Below are 25,891 nucleotides of genomic sequence, written 5' to 3' on the forward strand. Positions count from 1 at the left end.
GAAATGGGAGACTCCAGTGATATCCTCTCTGCCGCTCTTGTGGATTGACCTCCGATCCATTTCGCGACAGCAACGATCGTTCTCCAGTTGTTCGCTTCTAATATCCACTGCACCTGGTTGCGGCCTCCTCTTCATCGGAGGGACTGGGAGATGGAGCTGTCATAACTCCCAGTGGCCACCCATTTGAATTCCACGCCCCAATCCCACAGTGACATGCCCGTCCATGGTCTCGTGCTCTGACAAACCAGGGACACCCATAAATTGGGAGGAACAGCACCCACGATTCCATCTGGGCACTGTCCAACTGGATGGACATGAAAGCCCCTGTCTCCTTCCCTCTCCTTTCAGAGAACGATTCCCTCCCCCATCGTTTCTCAGCCTTTTCTCTCCTGCCCTCCCACCCGTGTCCACCTCTTGTCTGTGCAATTCCTCTTTATTCAGGCGCCCTCTTGCATTTTAATTTTTAGCAAAACCCTACTATCCGGCACCAATGGGTAGATTCTGGTTGCTTGAGACTTGCTCTTCCAATACCCTAATTCATACACCCGCAACCCTTTGAATGTGCGGCTCGCAGAAGTATTTTGGCCATGTAATGTTAATGGCCAAGGCCTGTGGGCGCACGTTGTGAGCAGTGGAATTCCAGACCGCTCGCCCATCCGAGCTCCCACCGGCCTGACCGTGGATTCTCAACCAGGCCCCGGCCGCCCTTCCTCGGACACTTGCCCGGCCGAGCTCCCGACCGCAAACTCTCACCCAGACCCCGACTGCCCGCCCAACACCCCAGACGCGGACTTACTCCCCAGTCCCGGCCATCCAAGGCAGGAACTTTACCGGGGGTACGTGTGTAATAATCGACCCCTTAAATCTTACCCTCAAAATTGGTCCACAAGATTCAATTATTACACTAGTATATTCGGTATGGAAATTATACAAATTAGCAATTGAAAAACTGCACACACGAATATTATTATAGATGTATTAATATTTATATAACATCTTCTAACAAAACATGCATGTAAAAGTAAAAACGTGTATTTAAGATTTTTTTCAAACATCTGAAGTTTATCGAATGTGTCTCCTATGTTAAGCAGGTTGGGCCGACCCTGGTTAAAACAAACTTCACTTGCTTGAATCTATAAACCGCAAAACACGTTACTTTATTTTCAGTCACATTCTTTAAAACATTTCACCCAAATCTGACCCGAGAAATTGGTCTCCAAAACTCGACTCTTACACAAATAGACATGGCAGTGGTTCTCAACCTTTTCCTTTCCACTCACATACAATCTTAATCAAATCCTTACTAATCACAGAGCAGCAGGATCAGAGACGGCGCGGAGGGCAAGAGGGGCTCCCGAAGGCTGGAGGCTTCCTGATCACTTGGGCCTGGAGTTCGAGTTGCCAACTGATTGGCCAGGAGTCTGGACAGCTGCATAAGTGCTGGAGATGAACCCAATAGACACTCGGTGTCCGAAGGGACCCTCTTTTACTTCTCTGACTGCAAGGGGTGCCGGGCAATTTGTGCTGATGGGAGAATCTGTCTGCCTCCGACAGCGCCCCCGGCGATACCTGAGACCCCGCCCCCCCGCCCCTCTTCAGCCAGTCTCCAGCCTGGTGCACATCCCTTGACCGCAGTTGCCCGCGGCGTTCTTCAGCCTCAGAGCCCCTCACTGATCCGCCCCTCAGCCTCTCAAACCGAAGCCTCAAATTCCCACTCCGCCACTGAGCCATGCGCACAAGAGTTGCTCTGCCTTACTTAGATTTACTCGCGTTGCTTTCTTGCTCTGCAACTCGATTGGTCAGCTGCTAATGTGTCGAGACCCGTGGAACTCTCCTTGATTTGAACCGGTAGTTCTCAACCTTTTTCTTTCCACTCACATCCCAATTAAAGTATGCTCTATGCCAATAGGTGCTCTGTGATTAGTAAGGGCATGCAAGTGGAAAGAAAAGGTTTGAAAGCCACTATTTTAATCGTACTTCATGGACTCGTTATGTGCGTGGTTTCAGGACTCCAAAGGAAATGGGCCAAAGACCATTTTTCTCAATCAAAATATTTCAGTAACAATTGAGTCCAGAACAGTCATTCCCTTCCCACTCGCATCTCACCTTAACCAATCCATTACTAATCACAGAACACTGATGGTCTTGGGTTTACTTAAAGTGGGACGCGAGTGGGAAAAGGTTTGAGAACCACTGGTTTAAACACTTCTCCCCGATCTGGATGTAGTTCACCCACTCTGCAACTTGATTGGTGTCCTGTTAACCTTTTACTTTTATAGTTTAGTCATTGATAGCAAGAATCCACATTATTACAATATTTCAGTTACACTATTTACACATCCAAATTATAGCAGACATTACCTTCCAGAACACACTCAAGGCCCTGCTGCTACCACCTGCTCCGGAAAGCCCCCATGGACACCGCACATTTCTTCTCCAGGGCCATCCGGGCACAAACGTACATGTGGAAAATGGGAAGGCAGTCAGCCTGGGCCGAACCCTCAACTGCCCAGAGCGGTGAATGGCCAACTTGGCCAGGCCCGGGAGCAAACAGACCAGGACCCACTCCGCACCTTTTCACCGGGTGACCGAAGATCAGGACCGTGGGGGCTGAAATGCAGCCAGAACTTGAGGAGCAGCCCCTTCAGACATTCACAGGCTGCAACCTCTCACATTCTATATGTACACGATACACAGAAAAAAAAGGGTGTCAGTCAATAGTTGCCTTCCACCGCAGGTAACCTTCTTATCTTTAGGCCCAAAAACATCAATATATCTTCTGTGGACTCTGCGAAAACTGCCAGGTTCCTACAGCATTTTGTGTTCTAGAACAATCGGCCAACATTGTAATACCTTGAGCACAGGCATCGAAAGCTGGCACGATTTTGTCTATCCGCACAATTCTGTGTCCACACATTTGATGAGCTTATTTTGCCCTTTTATCTATTCATTATGTGAGCATGATTACCAGCCCCCCCACATCTCCATCGGGCACACAAAACTCAAAACGGTCAACCAGTTTACCTATCTCGGCTGCACCATTTCATCAGATGCAAGGATCGACAATGAGATAGACAACAGACTCGCCAAGGCAAATAGCGCCTTTGGAAGACTACACAAGAGTCTGGAAAAACAACCAACTGAAAAACCTCACAAAGATAAGCGTATACAGAGCCGTTGTCATACCCACACTCCTGTTCGGCTCCGAATCATGGGTCCTCTACCGGCACCACCTACGGCTCCTAGAACGCTTCCACCAGCGTTGTCTCCGCTCCATCCTCAACATCCATTGGAGCGCTTACATCCCTAACGTCGAAGTACTCGAGATGGCAGAGGTCGACAGCATCGAGTCCACGCTGCTGAAGATCCAGCTGCGCTGGATGGGTCACGTCTCCAGAATGGAGGACCATCGCCTTCCCAAGATCGTGTTATATGGCGAGCTCTCCACTGGCCACCGTGACAGAGGTGCACCAAAGAAAAAGTACAAGGACTGCCTAAAGAAATCTCTTGGTGCCTGCCACATTGACCACCGCCAGTGGGCTGATAACGCCTCAAACCGTGCATCTTGGCGCCTCAGTTTGGCGGGCAGCAACCTCCTTTGAAGAAGACCGCAGAGCCCACCTCACTGACAAAAGGCAAAGGAGGAAAAACCCAACACCCAACCCCAACCAACCAATTTTCCCCTGCAACCGCTGCAACCGTGTCTGCCTGTCCCGCATCGGACTTGTCAGCCACAAACGAGCCTGCAGCTGACGTGGACTTTTTACCCCCTCCATAAATCTTCGTCCGCGAAGCCAAGCCAAAGAAGAATGTGAGCATGAATCGCAAAAGGTTGGTTTGCAGGTGCAGCCAGCTATCGGGAAGGCAAAGTTGGCCTTCATTGCTGGTGGGATTGGGTTTAGAAGCAGGGGGGTTATGCTGCAAATGCACAAGGTCCTGGTGAGGCTGCGTCTGGGGTACCGCACACAGATCTAGTCTCCTTACTTGAGGAAGGCTGTGCAGATGTTCACCAGGTTGATTCCAGGGATGAAGAGATTGGCCTACGAGGAGAGATTAAGTTGTCTGGGACTGTACTCACTGGAATTTATAAGAATGAAATTATGAAGCAAAACTTATGAAAGGCATAGATAAGATCAAGGTAGGTAAGTGGTTTCCAATGGTGGGGGAGACCAGAATGAGGGAACATAGCCTCAAGATTCAGGGGAGTAGATTTAGGGCGGAGATGAGGAGGAACTGCTTTTCCCAGAGGGTGGGGAATCGGTGGAATTCGCTGCCCGTTGAAGCAGTGGAGGCGACCTCAGTAAATATATTTAAGACAAGGTTGGATCGATTTTTACATGGTAGGAAATTAAGGGATATGGGGAAAAGGCAGGTGGGTGGAGATGAGCCGATCATCAGATCAGCCCTGATCTTAGTGGATGCCAGAGCATGTTCAATGGGCCCAACAGCCCTACTCCTGCTTCTATTTTTTATGCCAACAAGCAAGGGGTGGGGGGGGGGGTGAGGGCAGGGAGTTCCGCATGACCTCCTACTCCTCTCCTACACATGCATCATCATAATCAGACTTGCTGGATGCATCCCAGCTCAGGGCAGGAGCTGCACAGACCAGATGAAAGATAGCTCAGAACATCATTCAAATTTCCATCCCCTCCATCTGCATCTCCCTCTGCTTATGAAGGGCACCCAACACACCCATGGGCCCACACATTCCTGACACCGCTCTTCTGGAAAGAAGGCTCAAGAGGGTGAAACTATGCACCAGAAGGTACATTCCCTGCAACCATCAGGTTCTTGAATGAATAGGGCAGATGTTTGGTGCGAGTTGATTGTTAAATTCAGACATAGAGCAGTTACAGGCCCATCTGGCACAATACAAATACACCAATTCACCTACATTTTTGAAGGGCGAGAGGAAACCCACGCATGCACAGGGACAACATACAAACACCTTACAGACAGCGCCAGATTCAAACTCTGGTTGTTGGCGCTGTAACAGCATTGCACTAACTGCAACACGAACTCCGCCACCCCTTTCTCACATTCTAACCCATACCATAATGGGGCTTTTAATTTTCTATTTTATACATCTGTAAGAGTATTAGAGTTGACCTGTGCCTCACAAGCCAAACATACAAAGCAGAGCGTCCCCACACTACCCCCCCCCCCCCCCACCAGGTTCACACGACAGTCATACAAAGCTGAGTGGCTTCCCAAACAGTTGAAATGAAGAATAAAGAAGTCACAGGTAAAAGTCAATACACCATGTCATTTTATTTGACAATTTAACAAAGAACTCAATACCAGCAAAGGGGGGTCGGAGGTCCAGGTGAGCAGACAGGTGAAGGCCACAACCGTGAGGTGTCGTCAGTCCCTCCCCACTCCATTGACACTGCTGGACTAGTGTCCGGCTGCCAGGAGAGAAGCAGTACCACTTTGAGACCCAACACCCAGCTCTGCTGCCTCCCATCCTCAAACCACAGATCTCATCACTTCAGTGTTGCTTTCTTCGGAAAGAGCAGCCTAGAAGGGAGGGAGAAAGAGAAAGGACATTAACAGATCACAGACGTCACAAGAGACCAGCCCAAGTACATGCTTTTTTCCCCCAAAAAATAAACCATTTGCAATAAATTATGTATAAGACCAAAAGCTGTTCCACTCTTTACAGTCATAATTTCAATCCTATTTAGTTACGAAGCTGTTCAGAAACATTTTCCATTTTGTCAGTCATTGATGTACCTTCCATGTTTAATATTGTTGCCTTAATACTTAGTCACCACCCCCCCCCCCCTCCACCGTGGCACCTCGTTGTCTGTTGGTTTGGCTGCACCAAGCTGGTAGGAGCAGTGGTAGGAGCTGGTAGGAGTAGGCCATCCTGCTCCTCACTGTTATCTCACCCAACACACACTGCTGCCCCTTTCAGTGAAGCGAGTGTTTATCCGACTCCAATGCAACACCCGCGGGTCCTGTAGGAAGACCCCTCTCTAATCTTAACCCCATCAGGGAAGTAGAGCCGTGACCCAAGTGCCAGCACTCTCAGTTCAAGAGGCCGTCAACCTGACAGATGGGCCAGCACCCCGGCAGACCAGCACCCTTTCAGACAACACAAACCAGGTCCAACCTGCCCCACCTCCACCCTCTGCTGTGCCCACAGGCCCTACCCACGGCAGCAGGTAGTGCTCAGTGGCCCCTGTTCATCCTTCTTGGCCCCAAGTCCAGAGAGTTTAACGATTACACTGGACAACGAAGACTTTGCTTCCTGAACACTTATGGATTTTGGGCTGCTGATCACGAAAATCACTAACATTTCCATATCCTGTAACATCTTTTAGATATAACCTATTTTTATGATTTCCTGTCTACAAATATATTGCCCCCAAAGCAGCTGTTTTGATCAGTCCAAGCATGCCTGGACATGCCCTCAGTGCAGGTGCTATGTAAATATGGTCTTTGGCCTGGGAACTACAGAGCATAAGTTTACATCCAGCTAATTGAGAACATGTTTCAAACGTACAAAATCATGCAGTGCTACGCGTCATTGAAAGTTCATTCTCTGTATTTGCACTTGGACTTTTTCCCCGCTGATCTTAGTTCAGTCAGTGACGAACCCAGTGAAAAGTTTCACCAGGACATTACAACCATGGAAAAGCAGTATCAGGGCAACAGGAATCCATCGACACTGGCCGACTATTGTTGGACACTGACACAAGAGGCATCAATTGCTGAGTACAAACGAAAATCAGCGGCAAAACGTTTTAAGCTCAGTTGAATTAACGCAATGTGTCAGCGTCATTATGCTGGGAAGATGCTAAATCCAATAAAAGTTAATGTTTCTCCAACTTCTGACGTGATACAGCAAATCTGAAATTATCTTTGTTCATCTTAAAGCGGTCTATCATAATCCTTAATTTTTTTTAAATTCAGGAAGCAAACCTTTTGAAAGAATTTGACCAGCTTGAAATAGGACCCCCCCCACCCCCCACCAAAGGATGAAAAAGCAGACACTGCAGAGTTGAAAGCAAATCTGTGCATTTTTTAAAAATATAGGAGAAAACCTTTAATGTAGTTGGAGGTGGAAGCAGGCTGGGAAATGAGTAAGACCTTCAAGAGACATCGTGACAAGGGGGGGCGTGGCAAGATGGTGTAGGGAGTGGACGTGCATTCCCGGTCTCCCCCAGGCAGTTATATAAATACCCGTTTTAAGAATATTTATTTTCTGTTAAAAGTCTTTGTTTTGTTTATCAATTGTTTTTAGTTTAAAATGGCAACAAAGATTAAGGAAAATAGAGTTCAAATACAGAACAAAACTACACTCTCCGACTTTGGAAGAAACTCGGCCTACTTGCCCAGACAGAACCACGGTCAGATAAGCTGGCCTTGGACACCCCTCTGAAAGATGTTTAAAATGGCAACAAAGATTAAGGAAAATAGAGTTCAAATACAGAACAAAACTACACTCTCCGACTTTGGAAGAAACTCGGCCTACTTGCCCAGACAGAACCACGGAGTCAAGGCTGGAATTTTCTTAAGAACGGAGCTCATTAATTGGACTGTCGGATAAGCTGGTCTTGGACACCCCTCTGAAAGATGGTGATGAATATTGATTTGAAATGTTTTATGAAGATAAATTGCAGTAATTGGCATTGGTTGCCCGTGAGTTTTAAAAATCCAGATAACATTAAAGTTTATTAGTGATTTTTTTTGGATGGAATATCGGAAGGATGAATTTATTATCTATAAATACAGAACAAAATTACATTCTTTGACTTTGGAAGAAATTTGACCAATTTGCCCAGACAGAGCCGGAGTTGGTGCTGGAATTTTCTCAAGAACAGAACTTAAAGTTGATTTCGGACTCCTTTTTGAAAGATGGCGACGAATGTTGATTTGAAATATTTTCTGAAGATAAAAATATATATGGAACTCCTTGACCTGCAATAAGGTTTATCAGTGATTTTTTTTGGATGGAATATTGGAAGAGTGAATTTATTATCTGTGAGTATGCATACATTGCAAACAGATTTTAATAGTTTTGAAAAGGTTTTTTTTAAACTAAACAAGATCAGTTTAATATTGAGAAAATTGGAAAAAACTGAAACTTTATTAAATTTGGAAATTCAGTAGAAAGAAACTATGAACAAGATTGATGATTTATAAAATTAAAGTCGAAGGAGCAATGTCCAAGAAGAGTTAAAAATTTTGAATAAGTTTTTCTTGAAAATAAACAATAATTTAAACTTAACATTGAGAAGATTGACAAAGTGGAAAATTTGGTATTAAATTGGGAAACACAGAAGAAAGAACTTATGAATAACAGTGATGCTTTAGAAGATCAAGACCAAAGGAATTATGTTCAAGAAAATTTTAAAAGATTTGAAAAAAACTTTTTTTTGAAAGTAAGCTACAAATTCAACTTGAGACTGAGAAGAATTGAAGATTCGGTGTTGAACTGGGATGTTCAGAGGTGTTTTAATTCAGTGGATGAAATTCAGGAAGACTTGAAAAAAAAATTTTTTTTTTTAAACTTTTATTGATTGTAAACAATGTTAACTCAGTGTTGGGAGGGTGGAAAGGGTGCAAAATTTAATATCAAGTTTGGATTTTAAAAAAAAAGAGTTTATGAATAAGATTGGTTAAATTGATGGACCGGGGTTTTATGGATATAAGAAATGATGATTTTTCGGTTTATACGTGTATTTTGTCTGCCTCGGGGGGGGGGGGGGGGGGGGGGGGCGGGGGAGGGAGTGGTACTTCTGCTCCCGAAAGTCATATGCCACTTGTGGTTTATACCACACCCATTTGGGTTTTTGGGAATTAACTACCACAAGGTGGTTTCCTCAGGAGTTAGGGGAGGTGGGGGGGGGGGGGTGAAAATTTGAAAATTATTTAGTATCTATTATGTAATATTATACTAAGTCAATTTGAAATGAATGTATGGAGATACTACAAATAAATTTTGAAAAAAAAGGTATGGAACAACTAAGTTTAAAAGTAAAAAAAATGTATGGTCAGACATCGTGACAAATGGGAGTTTGGTGCAATACCCAAAAATGGTGGAGAAACACCACAAGTCATGCAGGGTCCACAGGAAGGAAGGGCAATGTTTTGGGCTCATGTCAGATATACCCAAAACCTCCCAAGGTTGCTGTGTAAATCTGCTGAATTTCTCCAGCATCTGCAGACTTATTTAAGTGGAAATTTGGTGGCAGCTCGGCAGGGGGAAGGGGCTGGGGGAAAGAAAGTCCACCCGAAGGTTGGAGGTGCTGTGGACAGTCATAAAGGTTGTTGTAGGTTACAACAGGATATAGACTGGATGCAGTGTTGGGTGGAAAAGTGGGAGATGGAGCTCAGTCTGGATAAGTGTGAGATGATGCATTCTGGAAGGTCAAACTTGAAGACCAAGAACAGAATGGTCAGATACTTAACAGTGTGGAAACATAGAGGGACCTTGAGGCCCAAATCCATTAATTTCTCAAGGAGGATGGTAGGATGGTAAAGAAGGCCTATTGGGATGCTGGGCTTCATTAGTCAGGGGATTGAGTTCCAGAGTCATGCTGTCGTGTTGCAGCTCTACAATTCACTTCGAATATTGTGTGCTGTTCTAGTCTCCTGATTAAAGGAAGGATGTGGAAACTATGGAGAGAGTGCAGAGGATTAGATTGCCCAGATTAGAAAATGTTTTTTGAGGCAAGATGAGCAGATTTAGGGCTTTTCTCTTTGGAACAAAGTGGGATGAGAGGTGACTTAATAGTGGTCTACGAGATTCTGAGAGGTACAGATAAGGTAGACACCTTCTTCCCAGAGCAGGAGGAACAAACACCACATCTGTACAAAGGGAGTAAAGTTTAGGGAAGACATCAGGGGCAAGTTTGTGTTTTGTTTTTAATACAGAGTTATGGGTGCCTGGAATGCACAGCTGGGGTGGTAATGGAAGTTGAAACATAAGGGGCATTTAAGACTTACACAGGCACATGGTGAAAGAAAAATAGATGGCTATGAAGTCTAGAGGGTTTCTTTTTTATTTGGTAGGTATAAATGGGCCAGCACAACATTGTGGGCCAAAGAGTGTGTGTAAACTGTGCTGTAGTGTCCTATGTTCTAATTCCAATAGGGGAGCTGATCAGTCAACAGGTCCAACAATACAGGAGAGCAGAATCATGTCCTTCCAGCTGCAAGCCTCACATCCTGGAAGCCCTGGGGAGCTGGAGGCCGGAGCATCACTCACCTTCTGTTAACCTGGCCTTTCCGCCGGTGGGCTGGCAGAGTACAGTGGAGCATCCGACACACAGTACAACCGTCTGCGCGTGGCTGAACACGGTGGTGATTTTGTAGCAGCCTGGGAAGGAAGAACAACAAGGGTCAGGGGCAGAGCCAAAGCCACAGGCTGCCTTACTGCTCCGGGGACCCAGGTTTGACTTTGGCAGCCAAGTGTTATCAGTACAGCTGTAGGAGCTCTAGCCTCCTCCCACCCCACTACCCAACCTGTGACCCCTCAGTGATAATGAAGAATCAGGGAAAAGCAAATCCACACAGGACCAACAATGGCTTGATGCAGAGAAATGTCTGAGTGGTGGGCTGAATGGCCACCTTCCACTTCAAAAGAAATGAAACCGATATCAGCAAATTAAATAAGGTCAACTGATTTTCAAAAACACCCACAACAAGGACAGCATTCGTCAGAGACAGAGTGAAGCTCTCTCCACACCATCCCATCACACACACTCCCGGGGTCAGATACAGAGTGAGGCTCCCTCTGCACCGTCCCATCACACACTCCAAGGGGCCAGAGATTAGCTCACTCAATACGTTCCCAGACTGAGCAACATTGTGAAATATCTTCACACAATATGCACTGCAGATATGGAACATTCATGCACCCCTCATTCAGTGCTGAGTTCAAGGTGACTGTGATGCCATGCTGGACTGCGAGAAGTGCACAAACTGGATAGATAGGTTAACAAATACCAAGGCATGCGAGTCACTGTACCCAGTGCTTCCTAGTCACACAAAAGGTAAATACATACCAGGACACTTAACATCCATGAAGTAGGAGTTTGGGCTCTGCACCAAACGCTTCTTCTTGTGTTTCCGCTTCTCCTCCTCGGGAGATGGGTGCAACAAATCTTTTGCCAGCTGGATAGAAACAACATGAACAACTGAACTCCAAGCAAACATTGGAATGGTGATCTATGCTGCTAGAATCTACACCCGAGCACTGCAAGTTCAGCCTCCTGAATGGAGCAAGGTCACAGAGGAACTGACACCCCCCACATTCTCCCACCTCTCCACACCAGAGACAGGGATATATCTCCACCCCCCCTCACACCACGGAACCCCACCTCCCTCCCCGCCACGCACAGGGACCACCCCCCCCTCCCCGCCACCCACAGGGACACCCCCCCCCCCGCCACCCACAGGGACCATCCCCCCCCGCCACCCACAGGGACCATCCCCCCCCCCGCCACCCACAGGGACCATCCCCCCCCCCCCCCGCCACCCACAGGGACCATCCCCCCCCCCCCCACCCACAGGGTCCATCCCCCCCCCACCGCCACGCACAGGGACCATCCCCCCCCCCCACCGCCACGCACAGGGACCATCCCCCTCCCCGCCACGCACAGGGACCATCCCCCTCCCCGCCACGCACAGGGACCATCCCCCTCCCCGCCACGCACAGGGACCATCCCCCTCCCCGCCACGCACAGGGACCATCCCCCTCCCCGCCACGCACAGGGACCATCCCCATCCCCGCCACGCACAGGGACCATCCCCCTCCCCGCCACGCACAGGGACCAACCCCCTCCCCGCCACGCACAGGGACCAACCCCCTCCCCGCCACGCACAGGGACCATCCCCCTCCCCGCCACGCACAGGGACCATCCCCCTCCCCGCCACGCACAGGGACCATCCCCCTCCCCGCCACGCACAGGGACCACCCCCCTCCCACAATCTCCCCGCCAACTGCCCCGTGCCCCCCACGTGCTCCGGACGCGCGCTGTCACGCGGGAAGGGGGGTGAGGATGAGCGCCGTGACTGACGGATCGCAGCGCCCTCGCGCCATTGCCCCGAGCAACCGGGGCAGTGATTGACGTGTGAGGAGTTACGCGCGCTGCTCTCCCCCCTCGCGCCGTTGCCCCGAGAATCCGGGCGGCGCCACGGATTGGCCGGCAGCCCCCCCCACCCTCGCGCTCCAGGTCCGCGGGTTAACGGCCGCCACCACTTCGCATCGCCATGTTCCCACACAGCAGGCCCGACGCTCTGGGAATTAAAAAAATATATCAGCAGCGTGGAGTGCCAGCTCTTCAGCCCCGCCCGAGTACCATCCCCACTGTCCCCTCCGGACAATTTCATCGTGCTCCTCGGCGACTCCGGAGCCTCCCGCCGCCCTCTCGGCCCGTCTCCCTCCATCGACGCCACTCACAGGCATCTTAGCGTCAACCCGCCGTCGAGGTAAAAAGGAAGAAACCCGTGGAGGGACCCGGATATAACGGGGTTTCCCGTGGCGCAGGGGCCGGAAGCTCGCCTGCGTCACCAGCTGGCGGGTCGCTGGCGCCGACCATCTTGAGGAGGTCGTTGTCGTCCGCCATCTTGGGAAGGTCTGTGGCTCCCAATATGGATTTTGATCAATAATATTTGTTTTAAAACTTTCTTTTATTTGGTTCAGCACGTAATATTATCGCCCACTAGTTCCATTTGCAACACAAGCGATCTTAATTTTAATGATAGTGGGTCTGGGTTTTCTTTAGATTTATTTATTGTCAAGAGTGCAGACCTGATATCATATATGACCTGAGATTCATTTTCCTGCGGGTGAGCAGAATTACCACTATTGGCAGTGTAAAAAAAACTGTAGTCAACGTGCACGATATAAACAAATAAAGAATTGTAAACAAACTGTGCAATACAGAGAGAAAAAAAGTAAAGTGGTAAAGAGTCCCTGATTGAGTTTGTTGTTCAGGAGTCTGATGGTGGAGGGGGAGCAGCATTTCCTGAACCTGGTGGGTGCGAGTCTTGTGGCACCTGTACCTCTTTCCTGATGACAGCAGCAAGAACAGAGCGTGTGCTGGATGGTGTGGATCCTTGACGATCGCTGCTGCTCTCCGACGGCAGCATTCCCTCTAGATATTCTCAATGGTGTGGAGTGTTTTGCCTGTGATGCCCTGGGCTGTTTGCAGGGCTTTACGTTCAGGGGTATTGGTATCCTCATACCAGACCATGCTGCAGCAGGTCAGCACACTTTCCACCACACCTCAGTAAGAATTTCCAATGTCATACCAAACCTCCACAAACTCCTGATGAAGTAGAGGCTGACGTCCTTTCTTCACAGTGCCATTAGTCTGTTGGGTCCAGGAAAGTTCTTCAGAGATAATGACTCCCAAAAATTTAAATTTGCTCACCCTCTCCACCTCTGATCCCCCAGTGATCACTGGATTGTACACCTCTGGTTTTCCCTTCTTTAAAGGGGAGAATGTTGTCAGAGATGGACCAAGTGAATTTGAGATCAGTGTGAATGAAGTTGATGAGCTCAAGACAGATGCATGAGGCAACCTTGATATAGTCATCAATGTAGCAAAGGAAGAGTTGAGGGGCCTTGCCTGTGCAGGCTTGTAGCATGGATTGCTCCACAAAGAAGGGCAGAGAGCACTGGGGAGGGGCCATGATGTACTGTACACCTTTACAATAATGGTGCATAATAGGGGGCTGTTTGACCCATATTAGATGGACCGGATTTTCAAAAAGGCTCGCCAATGAGTTCCACTCTCCTGCTCCTAATATATAGGCACACACACACATTCTCTCTCTCTCTCTCTTATGACATCCAACTGATTTTCGAAGAGATTTATTAAACTTCTTTCCGAGACACCCCTCAAATTGGAGGAACAACATCTAATTTTCCACCTGCTAACTCTTCAACCAGGCATTAACATCAACTTCTCCAGTGTCTGTCAAACCACTCCCATTCCCTCTTTCCCCACCCCTCTCTCTCCCTTCCTCCAGCTCCCAGCCCCTTCCCTCTCCATTCAGAAAGCTACCCCTTTCACACTATCACCCAGCTTTTTGCTCTTCCCTCCCTCCTGTATCCACCTTAGACCACTAACCTGTTTGCCTTTGCTTCCCTCCGTCCCGTATCCACCTTAGACCACTAACCTGTTGGCCTTTGCTTCTCTCCCTGCCCCTTCCTTCCTACCTCCTCTCTTCTTCTTCTTCTTCTTCTTCTTCTTCTCCCTCCATTCCCCACCTATTTATAATGTGTTTTTATCTTGTACCTGACTTAGGGCCCAGGCCGGAAATGTTGATTACCCTTTACTTCAAAGTTCCAGATTATTTTCATTGTTATGTATAAATGAGAAAATACACAAAATCTCCTTTAGTCTACCATAAAGGCAAACAAAGATTCACATTCAGGAGAAATTCCCCAGTACCCCTTAAAGTCGAAGCAAAAGAGAGTCCCCCCACCCCCACCGCCGACACACCAAGTGTCTGTGGATTTGCCTCCAGAGTTCCTGCAGTCCCTGGAGCCACATAGTCTCCAGCCCAAACCATCAGCAGCCTGACCTCCAAATTAATTAACCACAATTTGACAAAAAGGCAAGGAGTCACGTGATGGAGTAGTGGCCGGTCGGGGAACTCCAGCCCTCTCCAGAAAAGTCAAAAAAAGACAGTGAAAAAACAAAGGCACAAACACAAAAACCAAAATAAAGTGAGAGTAAAGGTGTGGAGAAAATGGCAGCGAATAAAGAAAAGCCAAAAGCAACAGGAAGAAGAGAAGAAGAAAGGACGTCGGAAGAAGAAGGTGAAGGCCTTACCTGTCCGAGGAGGCCCGCCGCGGAGAGAGAAGCCCGCTCCCTAAGGTCAGTTGAAGCCCCGAACTAGGGACTACAAAAATGGCTCACGGAGCCAAACAAAAGTGTGCAACCGCGCATGCGCAAGGAGTCGCGCATGTGCGATGCGCATGACAAAAAAAACACTGACGTGAGGGGGGACCAGCTGAGGAGTCGATCTCCACAGCAGAGAATGACAGCTACAGCACAACAACAGGAAGAGAACATAGAAAACAACGAGAACAAGAAAGAAGAGAGTAAAAAGAAAACAAGGAAACAACAGATGACCAACCCAGAGGAAGAAGACCAGCAGCAAGACACTTCTAATAAAAATAAGAAGACCAAAAATACCCAACAAAATAAAATAAACAAACCAACAAGAAAACCAGAAGAGACAGAGGTAAAGGACACAGATCCTGGAATGGGATTCAGAAGAAGAGGAGGAAGAACACAGAGAAATGGAAGATGAAGGGAAGGGCAAGACAATGGATATATTTTTTTTAAAGAATATATGGAATCAGTAAAAGAATGGCAGTCACAAGAATTCAGTGAAATAAAAAGAAGAGTAAAAAGTACAGAAAAAATGAATAGATCAGAGATGATCATGTCAGATATAGGAAAAAGATTGGACAAGGTGGAAGAACGAGAAACAGCCATAGAAATGGAAGTAGATGACTTAAAAAAGAAATTAGAAGAATCTAATAAAAAAGTTAAAGAGACACAAGAGCTGTTAGCTCAGAAGATAGATATAATGGAAAATTATAATAGAAGAAATAATATAAAGATAGTGGGCCTTAAGGAAGATGAAGAAGGCAAGAATATGAGAGAATTTATAAAAGAATGGATCCCCAGGGTCCGAGGAAGACCAGAATTACAGGAAGAAATGGAAATAGAAAGGGCACACAGAACATTAGCCCCTAAACCACAACCACAACAAAAACCAAGATCCATTCTAGTAAAATTCTTAAGATATACAACAAGAGAAAATATATTGGAGAAAGCAATGAAGAAAATAAGAGAAGACAAAAAACCACTGGAATACAAAGGTCAAAAAATTTTTTTCTATCCAGATGCAAGTTTTGAACTCCTGAAGAAGAGGAAGGAGTTTAATGCAGCAAAAACGACCCGATGGAAAAAAGAATATAAATTTATGCTAAAGAATCCAGCAGTACTTAAAATAGTTATTCCAGGGCAGCAAAACAGACTATTCTTGGATCCGGAGGAAGCAAGAAAATTTGCAGAACAACTACAAAACAGACAAGGAGAGGAAGATATGTAACGAGAACAAAAATGACCACAAACTATATGTATGTGTGTATGTATATATTAAAAAAAATAGAATATAGGTAAGAACTAAGAAAGGAAAGAAAGGAAGTATGGGGGGAATTAAGAGAGTGACCTTTGTTATATATGAAGATTAAAATTTTTTCTGGGGGAGGCTGGGTGGGGAAGAGTTACGGTCACTGCAAAATCAGTTGACTCTTGCGAGTGAATTTGCAAATCTAAATGGAGAGGGGAGATGTGGTTGCCCGACAAGGGACAAAGGGCACCTCAGAAAGGGGAGGGGATAGTGGGGTTAAAGGAATTTTAGATAGGATAATAAGGGAAATGTTTGATGTTTTAGGAATGTTGTCTTATACAGTGTTCAAAAAAAGAAAGTAGAAATGGATAAGAAGGAAAGGTGATGATGAGGAAACGGAAAGGAAAGATAAACAAAGTATGAAATGGGTATGTTGAACTATATGACTTTAAATATTAATGGAATACATAACCAAATCAAAAGGAAGAAACTGCTAAATTTACTGAAAAAATAAAAAATTGATATAGCATTCGTGCAAGAAACACATTTAACTGAAATGGAGCACAAGAAATTAAAGAGAGATTGGGTAGGACATGTAACAGCAGCGTCATATAATTCAAAAGCTAGAGGAGTAGCTATATTAATCAGTAAAAATGTGCCAATCAAAATAGAAGAGGAAATAATAGATCCAGCAGGGAGATATGTAATGATAAAATGTCAGATATATTCAGAGTTTTGGAATTTACTCAATGTATATTCACCTAACGAAGAAGATCAAAAATTTATGCAAGATATTTTTTTGAAGATAGCAGACACACAAGGGAACATACTAATAGGAGGGGATTTCAACCTTAATTTGGATTCAAACATGGAGAAAACTGGGAAAAAAATTAACAGAAAGAACAAAGTAACCAAATTTATAATTAAATCGATGCAAGAAATGCAACTTTTGGATATATGGAGGAAACAACATCCAAAGGAAAAGGAATATTCATATTATTCGGGTAGACATAAAACATACTCAAGGATAGACCTATTCCTGTTATCAGCCCACATTCAAGGGAGAGTTACGAAAGTGGAATATGAAGCTAGACCATTATTGGATCACTCACCCCTGTTATTGGCAATAGAGCTAGAGGACATCCCACCAAGAATGTATAGATGGAGATTAAACTCCATGCTATTTAAAAGGCAGGATTTTAGAGAATTCATTGAACGACAAATTAAAATGTACTTTGAAATAAATACGGAATCAGTGAAAGATAAGTTTATACTATGGGACGCAATGAAAGCGTTCATCAGAGGGCAAATAATAAGTTATGTAACTAAGATGAAGAAGGACTACAATCAGGAAACAGCAGTTGGAAAGGGAAATAGTAAATATAGAAAAAGAATTAGCAATGAAGGAAGACACAACTAAAAGAAGAGAATTGGCAGATAAAAAAATAAAATATGAAACACTACAAACATATAAGGTGGAGAAGAACATAATGAAGACAAAACAGAAATATGATGAACTAGGAGAAAAAACGCACAAAATTCTAGTGTGGCAGCTTAAGACAGAACAAGCTAAGAGAATGGTATTGGCATTAAAGAAAAAAACAAGCAAATCACATATAATCCAATGGAGATTAATGAAAACTTCAGAGAATTCTATGAACAATTATACCAAACTGAAAACGAAGCGAAAGAAGAAAAACTAGACGAATTTTTAACTAAAATTGAACTAACAAAATTACAAATAGAGGAACAAAATAAGTTAACAGAGCCATTTGAAATAGTAGAAATACAAGAGATAATAAAAAAACTACCAAATAATAAAACACCAGGAGAAGATGGATTCCCAATAGAATTCTATAAAACATTTAAAGATTTATTAATTCCTCCCCTCCTGGAAGTAATCAACCAGATTGATAAAACACAAAGCTTACCAGATTCATGCAAAACAGCAATAATTACAGTAATACCAAAGACAGGGAAAGATCCACTCGCACCAGCGTCATATAGACCAATATCTTTACTTAACACAGATTATAAGATAATAGCTAAACTATTAGCAAACAGATTAGCCGATTATGTACCAAAAATAGTAAATCTAGACCAAACTGGATTTATTAAAAAAAGACGAACAACAGACAATATCTGTAAATTTATTAACTTAATTCATGCAGTAGAAGGAAATAAAGCTCCAACAGTAGCAGTTCATTTAGACACAGAGAAGGCGTTTGACAGAGTAGAATGGAATTATTTATTCAAAGTACTACAAAAAATTCAGTTTACCAGAGAAATATATTAATTGGATTAAAGCATTATATAAGGGGCCATTGGCGAAAGTGACAGTAAATGGATATATATCAAAACAATTTAACTTAAGCAGATCAACAACGCAGGGATGCCCACTATCTCCCTTATTGTTCGCATTAGCCATAGAACCACTAGCAGGACTGATAAGAACTGAAAATAAAATAAAAGCGATAAAAATAAAAGACAAGGAATATAAAATCAGTTTATTTGCAGATGACGTTATATTATACTTAGCAGAAACGGAAATATCAATAAAGGAATTACATAGGAAATTGAAGGAATATGGAGAAGTGTCGGGGTACAAGATTAACACAAATAAAAGTGAAGCAATGCCAATGAATAATGCGGATTTCTCAAAATTTAAGAAAGAATCACCATTCAGATAGCTAACACAAGCAATGCGATACCTAGGTATACAAGTAAATAAAAACCTCGGCCATCTATATAAACTCAATTATTATCCACTAGTGAAAAAATTACAAGACAACTTAGAGCATTGGAAAGACATACCACTAACACTGATAGGAAGGATAAACTGTATTAAAATGAACATTTTCCCAAGGATACAATACCTCAATACCTATTTCAGGCATTACCAATACGCTTAACAGAGAAATTCTTCAAGGAGTTAAAGAAAATAATAAGGAAATTTTTATAGAAAGTGGGGGAAACTGAGGATAGCACTAGATAAATTAACAGAATGGTATAAACAAGGAGGCTTACAACTACCAAACTTTAAAAATTATTATAGAGCCGCACAATTAAGATACCTATCAGATTTTTATCAAACAAGGGAAAAGCCAGATTGGACTAGATTAGAACTAGATAAAATAGGGGAGAAGATACCTGAACATATATTATATAAATGGGATGAAAAATTGGTACAATGTAGGAATTCTCCAGTATTGCATCATCTGCTCAATATTTGGAAGAAGATTCATGTAGAAAGGAATAAAACAAATTACCAACTACCAAAACTAATACTGATGCAATATTAGCTAATCCCTTTTACAATAGATAACCTTTCCTTTAGAGAATGGGAGAAAAAAGGGATCAAAAGAGTAGAAAATAGTTTTTTGGGAAATAATTTATTATCCTTTGAACAAATGAAGGATAAATATAATATAACTCACGATACAGTGTTGGCATACTACCAACTGAAATCCTACCTGAAGGACAAATTGGGAAGCAGTCTGAGGTTACCAGAGGGAAGTAATTTTGAATATGTGATTACAGACCGAATAATAATCAAAAAATTTATAACAAACATGTATATTAAACTACAAGAAAAGGAGAATGAGGAAATAAATGGTAAAACTGAACAAAAATGGGAACAAGATCTAAACATAAAGATAAAGAATGAAACATGGGAGAAGTTATGCTCAGGAACTATGAGAAATACAATAAACATGAGGTTACGTATGATACAATATAACCGGATACACAGGCTATACATTACACCTCAAAAGTTAAATAAATGGGACCCAACAGTATCAGACAGATGTTTTCGCTGTAAAACGGAAATGGGAATAACAATTCATGCAATTTGGACATGTGAGAAAGTGAAAAAATTTTGGGAAGATCTAAACCAGATATTAAATAAAATCACAGAAAGCAGTATACCAAAAAACCCAGAGATCTTCCTCCTAAGTAACATAAAAAACAAAGAATTCGGACTCGATTTGGATGGTGTACAAAAAAGATTTGTTATGATAGCCATAGCTGTAGCAAAAAAATGTATTATGTCAGCCTGGAAACTAGAAGATAACTTGAGAAGACAACAATGGTATATAGAAATAAATAAATATATTCCATTAGGAAAAATAACATATAATTTAAGAAATAACATTACAATATTTGAACAAATATGGGAGCCATACATGAAAGATAATAGAGAAAACCAACCGTAGACATCTACCAGCTAAAATGACAGGAGAAGAGAATGAAAAGAACTGACTCAGTGGAATTTCTTGTTTATTTTTATTGAGTGACAACATTGTTTAACGGGTTTAATGTATCTTCTCTTCTGAACTTTAAATAAATAGGAGGGGAGGTAGGGAGGGAGGGAGGGGAGGAGCGAAGGGGGGGAGAATACGACACTGTATATATTTAAGAAGGAAAATGTATGTATCTTAATCAATATGGTTTATTGTGTGAAAAATTTTAAAAAAATTTAAAAATTTGACAAAAAAGATAATAAATATAGAAAGAGATATCTATTGATATACTGTATACATAAGTACAATATACAGATGCTCAAGGTAAGGTTATTGTCAACCGATTGCACAAGTGCAACCCGGTGAAACAGCATTCTCCTGTCCTCAATGCAAAGCATGCAGGCTCACAACCAGACATAACACACAAACAGACAAACAATACATACACAGGACAAGGCTTCATCTATACAAATAAATATTTTGCAATTAATATGAGAGTCGAATGGTTAATGTGAGCAGATCCTTCGGTCGTTCGGCATTCTCAATGCTTGTGGGAAGAAGCTATTCCTCAGCCTGGTGGTGCTGGCTCTGATCCTCCTGTCTCTCTTCCCCGATGGGAGCAGCTGAAAGATGCTGTGTGTGGAAGGGGTCCTCAATGATTTTAGACAATGATCCCAGTAGATCAATATGGAGGGGAGGGAGACTGCAGTGATCCTCTCTGCCATTCATACGGTCCCATGGATTGACCTCCAATCCATTTCTCTACAGCGCACTGTACCAACTGTGCATGATGGTGGCCGATAGCCTTGCCCACTTCTTTCCTCTCAGGAAGGCGCAGTCACAGCTGCGCCTTTCTGACAAGTAAGGAGATGTTGAGTGTCGACGAAAGGTCACTGGTTAAGTGAATACCAAGGAACTTGGTGCTCTCCACTCTCTCTGCTACACAGTTGTTGATGTGTAGCAGAGGGTGGTCGTCCTTGGTCCTCCTGATCATCTCCTTTGTCTTGCCCATGTTGAGACTCAGGTTGTTACTCTCGCACCATGTCACGAGATTTTGCACCTCTTCTCTGGAGCGTAACTCGTCGTGGTTGTTGATTAATTTAGAAGGATAGATAAATAAGTATTCACATTTGCAGTTAGTGCAAAGAAAAAGGTAATGTTTCAATCATGCAGGCAAAGCTTTTGGAGTTGATTTGGGTTGTACAGGGAGGTTCAAGAGCCAGATAACTGGTCATGTGGCCTTCAATGATCTTGTCTGAAGGTTAAAGAAATCTAGGGAGGTGGGGAGTGGAATGAGGAAAATAGAATCTTCGATGTGTGGAAAAGGAAGCAAGGGTCCTTGACCTTGTCACAGTTCATCCCCAGCAGCAGCATGACAGAGAACTCCCTGATCTACGGGCTGTACCCAGAGTCAGATATCCAGGATGGCGGGAAGACTGGTGAGAGACCCCCCCCCCCCCCTCGGTCTGCCTGAAACCTGTTTGTCTTTCAGCACGCGGAGATGCCGATGAGGGAATGCTGCCAACTGGCACATTCCAGGCTGCAGGAAACTGTGGGGAGGGACTGGAATTACTGAGGTTTGGTGCAGCCAATGGAAGGGCGCTGTGGGGAAGAACCACAATCAAGATTCCACCCATTACCGGGCATCGAGGGGCTGAGACCGAGGGGAAGCCCCATATTATGGGTTACATTATATTGCATATGATATATAAATGTGTTTTTTTTTACACTATAAACCACATTGATCAAGATACATACATTTTTCTTTTCAAATATATACAGTGTCGTTTTCTCCCCCCCCTCCCTCTTCCCATCCCACCCACCCTACTTCCCCTCCCATTCATTTAAAGTTCAGAATCTAAGATACATTAAACCCGTCAAACAATGTTGTCACTCAATAAAAATAAACAAGAAATTCCACTGAGTCAATTCTTTTCATTTCCTTCTCCTTCTGTCATTTTAGGTGGTAGATGTCCTCGGTAGGTTTTCTGTATTGTGTTTCATGTATGGCTCCCATATTTGTTCAAGTATTGTAATATTATTTCTTAAATTATATGTTATTTTTTCTAATGGAATACATTTATTCATTTCTATATACCATTGTTGTATTCTCAAGTTATCTTCTGGTTTCCAGGCTGACATAATACATTTTTTTGCTACAGCTAGGGCTATCCTAACAAATCTTTTTTGTGCACCATCCAAATCGAGTCCAAATTCTTTGTTTTTTATGTTACTTAGGAGGAAGATCTCTGGTTTTTTTGGTATATTGCTTTCTGTGATTTTATATAATATCTGGTTTAGATCTTCCCAAAATTTTTTCACTTTCTCACGTGTCCAGATTGCATGAATTGTTGTTCCCATTTCCTTTTTACAGCGAAAACATCTGTCAGATACTGTTGGGTCCCATTTATTTAACTTTTGAGGTGTAATGTATAGCCTGTGTATCCAGTTATATTGTATCAGACGTGACCTCGTGTTTATTGTATTTCTCATAGTTCCAGAGCATAACTTCTCCCATGTTTCATTCTTTATCTTTATGTTTAAATCTTGACCCCATTTTTGTTTAGTTTTACCATTTGTTTTCTCATTCTCCTTTTCTTGCAGTTTAATATACATATTTGTTATAAATTTTTTAATTATCATTGTGTCTGTAATCACATATTCAAAATTACTTCCCTCTGGTAACCTCAGACTGCTTCCAAATTTGTCCTTCAAATAGGATTTCAGTTGGTAGTATGCCAACACTGTATCGTGAGTTATATTATAGTTATCCTTCATTTGTTCAAAGGATAATAATTTATTTCCTGAAAATCAATTTTCTACTCTTTTTCTCCCATTCTCTAAAGGAAAGGTTATCTATTGTAAAAGGGATTCGCTGATTTTGCGTCAGGATTAGTTTTGGTAATTGGTAATTTGTTTTATTCCTTTCTACATGAATCTTCTTCCAAATATTGAGCAGATGATGTAATACTGGAGAATTCCTACATTGTACCAATTTTTCATCCCATTTATATAATATATGTTCAGGTGTCTTCTCCCCTATTTTATCTAGTTCTAATCTAGTCCAATCTGGCTTTTCCCTTGTTTGATAAAAATCTGATAGGTATCTTAATTGTGCGGCTCTATAATAATTTTTAAAATTTGGTAGTTGTAAGCCTCCTTGTTTATCTTCTTTTGTCTTCTTTGGCTTGGCTTCGCGGACGAAGATTTATGGAGGGGGTAAAAAAGTCCACGTCAGCTGCAGGCTCGTTTGTGGCTGACCAGTCCGATGCGGGACAGGCAGACACGATTGCAGCGGTTGCAAGGGAAAATTGGTTGGTTGGGGTTGGGTGTTGGGTTTTTCCTCCTTTGCCTTTTGTCAGTGAGGTGGGCTCTGCGGTCTTCTTCAAAGGAGGCTGCTGCCCGCCAAACTGTGAGGCGCCAAGATGCACGGTTTGAGGCGTTATCAGCCCACTGGCGGTGGTCAATGTGGCAGGCACCAAGAGATTTCTTTAGGCAGTCCTTGTACCTTTTCTTTGGTGCACCTCTGTCACGGTGGCCAGTGGAGAGCTCGCCATATAATACGATCTTGGGAAGGCGATGGTCCTCCATTCTGGAGACGTGACCCATCCAGCGCAGCTGGATCTTCAGCAGCGTGGACTCGATGCTGTCGACCTCTGCCATCTCGAGTACCTCGACGTTAGGGGTGTGAGCGCTCCAATGGATGTTGAGGATGGAGCGGAGACAACGCTGGTGGAAGCGTTCTAGGAGCCGTAGGTGGTGCCGGTAGAGGACCCATGATTCGGAGCCGAACAGGAGTGTGGGTATGACAACGGCCCTTTCCATAAAAATGTCCTTATTATTTTCTTTAACCCCTTGAAGAATTTCTCCGTCAAGTGTATTGGCAATGTCTGAAATAGGTATTGTATCCTTGGGAAAATGTTCATTTTAATACAGTTTATCCTTCTCCTATTAGTGTTAGTGGTAAGTCTTTCCAATGCTCTAAGTCGTCCTGTAATTTTTTCATTAGTGGATAATAATTGAGTTTATATAGATGGCCGAGGTTTTTATTTATTTGTATTACTTCTGAATCTGAATAGTGATTCTTTCTTAAATTTTGAGAAATCTGCATTATTCATTGACATTGCTTCACTTTTATTTGCGTTAATCTTGTATCCCGACACTTCTCCATATTCCTTCAATTTCTTATGTAATTCTTTTATTGATAGTTCTGGTTCTGTTAAGTATACTATAACGTCATCTGCAAATAAACTGATTTTATATTCCTTGTCTTTTATTTTTATCCCTTTTATTTTATTTTCTGTTCTTATCAATTCTGCTAGTGGTTCTATAGCTAACGCGAACAATAAGGGTGATAGTGGGCATCCCTGTCTTTTTGATCTGCTTAAGTTAAATTGCTTTGATATATATCCATTTACTGTCACTTTCGCCAGTGGCCCCTTATATAATGCTTTAATCCAATTAATATATTTCTCTGGTAAACTGAATTTTTGTAATACTTTGTATAAATAATTCCATTCTACTCTGTCAAAGGCCTTCTCTGCGTCTAAAGCAACTGCTACTGTTCGAGCTTTATTTCCTTCTACTGCATGAAGTAAGTTAATAAATTTACAAATATTGTCTGTTGTTCGTCTTTTTTTAATAAATCCAGTTTGGTGTAGAGTTACTATTTTTGGTACATAGTCGGCTAATCTGTTTGCTAATAGTTTAGCTATTATCTTATAATCTGTGTTAAGTAAAGATATTGGCCTATATGACGCTTGTGCGAGTGGATCTTTCCCTGTCTTTGGTATTACTGTAATTATTGCTGTTTTGCATGAATCTGGTAAGCTTTGTGTTTTATCAATCTGGTTGATTACTTCCAGGAGGGGAGGAATTAATAAATCTTTAAATGTTTTATAGAATTCTATTGGGAATCCATCCTCTCCTGGTGTTTTATTATTTGGTAGTTTTTTTATTATCTCTTGTATTTCTACTATTTCAAATGGTTCTGTTAACTTATTTTGTTCCTCTATTTGTAATTTTGGTAGTTCAATTTTAGTTAAAAATTCATCTATTTTGTCTTCTTTCCCTTCGTTTTCAGTTTGGTATAATTGTTCGTAGAATTCTCTGAAGTTTTCATTAATCTCCGTTGGATTATATGTGATTTGTTTGTCTTTTTTCCTTGATGCCAATACCATTTTCTTAGTTTGTTCTGTCTTAAGCTGCCATGCTAGAATTTTGTGTGTTGTTTCTCCTAGTTCATAATATTTCTGTTTTGTCTTCATTATGTTCTTCTCCGCCTTATTTGTTTGTAGTGTTTCACATTTTATTTTTTTATCTGCCAATTCTCTTCTTTTAGTTGTGTCTTCCTTCATTGCTAATTCTTTTTCTATATTTACTATTTCCCTTTCCAACTGCTCTGTTTCCTGATTGTAGTCCTTCTTCATCTTGGTTGCATAACTTATTATTTGCCCTCTGATGAACGCTTTCATTTCGTCCCATAGTATAAACTTATCTTTCACTGATTCTGTATTTATTTCAAAGTACAT

At 42.9% G+C, this 25,891-nt stretch overlaps 1 protein-coding gene across 2 annotated transcripts; it reads right to left on the reverse strand.

The window, feature by feature from the left end:
• Positions 1-5,246: 5,246 nt before the first annotated feature.
• On the reverse strand, positions 5,247-12,534 carry LOC138764399 (small ribosomal subunit protein eS27). Of its 2 annotated transcripts, none has more exons than XM_069940267.1 (4): positions 12,419-12,534; positions 11,022-11,130; positions 10,223-10,333; positions 5,247-5,520 (listed from the first exon to the last, which is right to left on the reverse strand). In XM_069940267.1, exons 1-4 carry the CDS (start codon positions 12,422-12,424, stop codon positions 5,492-5,494), a joined length of 255 nt encoding a protein of 84 aa, XP_069796368.1. In that variant the 5' UTR covers positions 12,425-12,534; the 3' UTR covers positions 5,247-5,491. The 2 variants fall into 2 exon arrangements, with proteins under 2 accessions (XP_069796368.1, XP_069796369.1); XM_069940268.1 differs by lacking the exon at positions 12,419-12,534 and adding an exon at positions 12,318-12,336.
• Positions 12,535-25,891: the final 13,357 nt, after the last annotated feature.

Source organism: Narcine bancroftii, chromosome 5 (genome assembly GCF_036971445.1).
Source record: "Narcine bancroftii isolate sNarBan1 chromosome 5, sNarBan1.hap1, whole genome shotgun sequence".
NCBI classification, from domain to species: Eukaryota; Metazoa; Chordata; class Chondrichthyes; order Torpediniformes; family Narcinidae; genus Narcine; species Narcine bancroftii.